This window comes from Parus major, chromosome 17 (assembly GCF_001522545.3).
Source record: "Parus major isolate Abel chromosome 17, Parus_major1.1, whole genome shotgun sequence".
NCBI classification, from domain to species: Eukaryota; Metazoa; Chordata; class Aves; order Passeriformes; family Paridae; genus Parus; species Parus major.
Genome location: NC_031785.1, coordinates 10,134,198 through 10,139,515, shown reverse-complemented (window position 1 = coordinate 10,139,515; position 5,318 = coordinate 10,134,198). Strand labels below are relative to the sequence as shown.

At 50.6% G+C, this 5,318-nt stretch overlaps 1 protein-coding gene across 4 annotated transcripts in view; it reads right to left on the bottom strand.

The window, feature by feature from the left end:
* The window catches only part of EXD3 (exonuclease 3'-5' domain containing 3), a 186,686-nt gene that overhangs the window by 26,522 nt on the left and 154,846 nt on the right, over positions 1-5,318 (bottom strand). The window contains exon 20 of one of the 4 annotated variants that reach the window (XM_015644838.2): positions 871-1,026. The exons of the other annotated variants lie outside the window; for them this stretch is intronic. Coding sequence (XP_015500324.1) covers positions 886-1,026 — 141 coding nt within the window. The 3' untranslated portion in view covers positions 871-885. Of the gene's footprint in view, positions 1-870; positions 1,027-5,318 lie in introns of those variants that run through there. 4 annotated transcript variants of the gene reach the window in all.

The window sequence follows — 5,318 nt, the reverse complement described above, 5'->3', positions numbered from 1 at the left end:
GCTCTGTCCCTGACATTTGCAGCAGCTCTGGCCCCGGCTCAGCATCCGTGCAGTCCCCAACACCTGACAGTGGCTCCTGCAGTCACGGGGCAAGAGCTGCCAGCCCTGCCAGTCCTGGGCCTTTTTCTGCCTGCCCGGGGAGCAGGGGTCACTTCTGTTGGTAATCTCATCAAACCTTGGTTATATCTGCAATACAGATCCCAAACCACTGTTTGTAGGCCAATAAAGGCTTCCCTGGGGGCAGATAAGAATTGAAGACCACTGGCCTTAATGGTGTTGGAGAGATTTATGGGATCACCTTAGAAGAATTTATTGGAGGGCATTTTTAATGAGTAAATAATGAGTAGATTTATCAGCTTTTAGCTGCCTTGCTGTTTTATGGCCTTAGTGAAATTGCTTTCTAGGGTTTTTAATAAATCCAGGTTCTGCCCTTGTTCCCAGGGGCTGTCCTGGAGTTCTCTGCCCTGGGCATTGCGAGTGGAAAGCAGAACTGCTGGGGACAAATAATTCAGAAAAGGAGCAGAAAAGGAGGAAGAAGCCTGGCGAAAGGCAGGGCTCTGAGGAATTGATGTACAGCTCCAGGAAAGCCCAAAGCCCTGGAGGGATCACAGGGCAGCAACTCCCTGGGTGAGAGCTCTTTTCCAGGGAAAGCAGCTCATCTATTTCCACAGGGAAAACATCTCTGGCAGATGCTTTTTCCAAGTGATCCCTTTCCCCAGGCAGTTTCCAGCACTTCCCCGCTTCCAGGACGATCCCTGAATCCCCTCCTCCATATTATATATATATATATATAATGATATAATGAGCTAATATCTGTATTTATTAACAATTTTAATCCACTTTCACACAGCAGAGACAGTGCTTTAGTCTGTGGGAAGGGGATTTTTAGAAGAAGCTCCCCCGGCACTCAAAAGGCACCACTTTTCCCTCATTTTCACTTTTCCTGAGCCATTGTTCAGGCTCCAGCAGGGCTGATTTCTCCTGGGACAGACCATCCAGTGTGTGGACTTTGCTGGCAAAGGGTGGCTGAAAAGAAAACAGTCGCAGAGTTCACAAGGTCTGTGAGAAGAGTCGGAGGCTGGAGCTGCACATGCTGAGTCCTCAGTGGCTTTTGCTGCTAATTGGGCACGGGCTGCCAAGCTGGACTTATTCCAGTGGAAAAAGGAATCTCTCCCCTGCTCCTTCCCTGGACAGTTCAAAGGTCAGACACCTTAAAAGCCTGTACAGTTACTTAAAGCTTTCAGAGCTGTACTTGAAAGCTTTGCTGTGGAGCCCCCGTCCCTCCACTTTGCTTCCTCCCACTCTGAAATTCCCTCTGGCTTAAAAATTCCCAGAGTTTGTCCCAGTCCTGCTCCACGCCTGCTCCCAGACCCAGCCCACACAAAACCTTAGCTGAGATGCTCTTTTGCTCTTGATGGCACATTGGGCAACCTTGAATTCTTTACCCACATCCCCAGCTCCTCCTGGAAAGTGGGAGATGGCTTCAGCAGCCACCTGATAAACTGTGTGCAGACCAGCAGCACCCACAGTTCCCCCATTATTTCCCTGGAGAGAGGGTAGAATCATGAATCACACATGTCTCTAGAAACAGGTAATGCAAGCAGGGTAACATGGAGAAGAAGCACTTTTAGTTTTAGAAAAGCTGGTGCAGAAACACCCCATGGCAGGGGCTGGGACAGGATAAGCTTTAAAGGTCCCTTCCAGCCTAAATCTGTAATTCTATAAAATAAATTGCTCTATTTTAATGCAGGTGATAAATTATAGATCCCACATTTCAAACCTCATTGAACTCCTTACAATGAGGAGCAATTGCAAACTTCCAACATTTGCTCTAGAAAACTGCGAGTGTGGGGCTGGCAGAGGTGGGTGGGGGTCCTGCCCACTTCAGTGCCAGGCTCCCACCCCAGCCCCTGGCACAGCTGCATTTCCCTCCCTTCTGGTGGCCAAGGAGCTTCTGTGGATCAACAAACACCCCTGGAACATCCCTGGAACACCCCTGGAACACCCCTGGAACATCCCTGGAACACCCCTGGAACACCCCTGGAACATCCCTGTCCCTGCAGAGCTGGGGACGTGGAGCCATCCCGTGGGACAGGGAGGGGACACACAGAGCCCTGCCTGCCATGTGGGGACAGCAGCAGACCCCCACCGAGCTGACATCTGCTGGGGAAGCCCATCCTGGGGCCCAGGCATCCTCCCAGGAGACAGGAGCCACCGGGAGAACAAACCGGAGCCACCGGGAGAACAAACTGGAGCCACCGGGAGAATAAACCGGAGCCACCGGGAGAATAAACCGGAGCCCTCGCACACCGTGGCTCTGGTGTCTCTTGGAGAGATAAGATGAGATGAGATGAGATAAGGTGAGATGAGATGAGATGAGATGAGGGGAGATGAGATGAGATAAGATGAGATGAGGGGAGATGAGATGAGGGGAGATGAGATGAGGGGAGATGAGATGAGATGAGATGAGGGGAGATGAGATGAGATGAGGGGAGATGAGATGAGATGAGGGGAGATGAGATGAGATGAGATGAGGGGAGATGAGATGAGATGAGGGGAGATGAGATGAGATGAGGGGAGATGAGATGAGGGGAGATGAGATAAGATAAGATGAGATGAGATAAGGTGAGATGAGATGAGGGGAGATGAGATGAGGTGCACTGCAAACCACACGCTCCATCTCAGGGATGGTGACTGACTCCATCATTCAAAGAGCTGACAATGAGGAAAACAAGTGGAGCAATCAGGAAGGAAATTAAAAATAGCCCTGATGTGGCACTGTGTCAAGAGCTCATGTTTAGATTTGAATTTTATTTTTTTATTCCAAGTTTCTTTGATAAAATATTTTCCCATGCTGACTACCCTTGGAACGTCCCCTCCGTCGCGGCATTCCTGACGGATGAGCCAGGCTGCTGCAGATCCTGTGCCAGAGCTCTATTGCCTCTGTTCCATGATTCTCACTCCCACATCCACACCTTTGGGACCTGGAGTCATTAATCAATGCTCAGCAGTTGGGAAAGCACCTCTGAGGGCAGGAGCATCACACTGGGCACAGAATGGGAAGGAAATAATAGAACCAGGACAATAAGATCATCAAACCCCATCATCAGCCCAGCAGCACCTCTGTGTTCACCACCAGACTGTCCTCCAGTGCCACATCCACACGGCTTTGGAACACTTCCAGGGATGGTGCCTCTGCCACTGCCCTGGCCAGGCTGTTCCAATGCTTTAGAACCTTTTCCATGAAGAAAATTTACCTAATATCCTACCTAAACCTCCCCTGGCCCAGCCTGAGGCTCTGTTCCCCTCCCTGGACATGCTCCAGCCCCTCAAAGTCCTTCTGGCAGGGGGAGATCCCCGGTGGAGCCCGTGACCTGCAGCAGGAGCCTCCCAGCCCAGCTCTGCCTGGCTCTGGGGCTCTCAGCACGGAGGATTTTGGATGTGAGACTCAGTGAGCTTGGTGGGAAGTGGCTGTTTCTGTCCCACTCTTCCCAAGTTCTGCATTCATTGGAAATACCTGAAGGAAAATAATAATCTGATTTGATCTTTGAACAAAAATGTTTTTTCATGTTTTAAAACTCATTACAGCTTTTAATTGCCTTTCTCACCAAGAGAAATTACTTGCCTTTGGGGTTTCCTTCAATCTTTTTTCCCCTTTCAGACTTTTCCCTTACTGCAGGCACAGGTTCCAGGCAGAAGCTGCCAAGGTCTCACCATGCAAAACTGAGTTCAAAAATAGGAAACACCATTCTGTCCCCAGGCCCCAGCAGCCACACCTGCAGGAAACACAGGTGAACACAGCTTCTGGACTGGGACAGAGGCATTCAAATCCCATTTGTTAAAATTGCTAACAGAAATTCAAGGATGAAGGGACTCCTGGAAACGGCATTTCCAAGGCCAAATGTGCCTCAGGCTGTTGTGGGTGCCCGTCTGGAGGCACAGACTGGTGTCAGGGGCACACTCCCTGCACGGCTGTGCTGTGCCCTGACACTGCAGGGAGAGGATGCTCAGCTCCAGGCAGGGCTGAGGATGAAACAGCCACGTGCTCCAAAAGCACATTTCTGTGCCATGGAGGCAGGGAAGTGGTGACCAGCAGGGTGGGAAGAAGGTTTCGTGATGCAGTCACTGAGAGTATAAACCTTCAGGAGGAGCAGGGAAAGCCCAGACTCAGGGAATATCTTCAGAAGGTTCCTGCAGCAGGGACAGCCCCACTGCTGTGCAGAACAGCCCCAGCTGCTCATCCAGAGGCCAAGATCAGCCACCTCCAAATAAACATTTACACCTTTGTAATATTTGTGTATATATTTGTAATATTTATAATGTAATAAATGTTTAAAATAAACATTTACATCACATTTAAACATTTGGCCACCTGCCCAAAAGTCCTGCTTTGGACTGAAGTGCTCTTTTCCTGCCTGTGAGCCCATCACACCTCGCTCTGAGTGGGGAAGGAAGGGTAACTCCTCACCCATCGTTCCTACAGGTACTGGAGGGAAATGTCCTGAGCTCCTGCTCTGTCCTGGACGTTGGATTTGGGGGCCCAGGAGAGATCTTGTCTCCCTGTGGGTGGCAGAGGGGCCTGAACAATTCACTCTGATGGAAAATGATAGAACTGTTTGGGTTGGAAGGGGCCTTAGAGCCCATCCTGTCCCACCCTGTGCCATGGCAGGAACACCGGTCCAGCCTGGCCTTGGACACTTCCCCACAGGGAAGAGTTTCCTCCTCATATCTGATGTAAATCTCTCCTCTTTCAGATTAAAACCATTCCCCCTTGTCCTATCACTGCCTCCCTTTGCAAAACATCACTGTCCATCTTTCCCAGCCTGGAGACGTCTGCAGTGGGGATGGAAGCTCAGGCACAGAACTGCAGCCAGCATCCCCTGGCCACATCGCTGCTCCTCACTCCCCATTAATAATTAATTATTATTAATTATCATTTCCCCCAGCAGCGTTGCTCCTGTGTCTGGCCTTCACCAGGGGCACAGACAGCCCAGCCTGCCCACCTGGAACGTGCTGGGGACAGGAGAAAGACTCTCCCTTTAAACAGAAAGGCAATACCCTCTGTGCAGGGATCTGTGCTTGTTTTGTCATGGGACACATTGCCCTGAACCCAAAAGAGGAAGGAAAAAGGGGGATGGGGGAGCTTTTGCCTTTCTGGTGGGAACAGTGTTTGAACTAAATTTGTTTCCCTTGGGGAAAGGCACCAAAATAACAGAGGAAGGGGGGTGTCGTGGGGGGATGGATGGAGCTAAAAAGGCTGCACAGTCTGCCTGGGAAAAAACGCGCTCCCAACAGCGCTGGGGAACCCGGCAGAGACT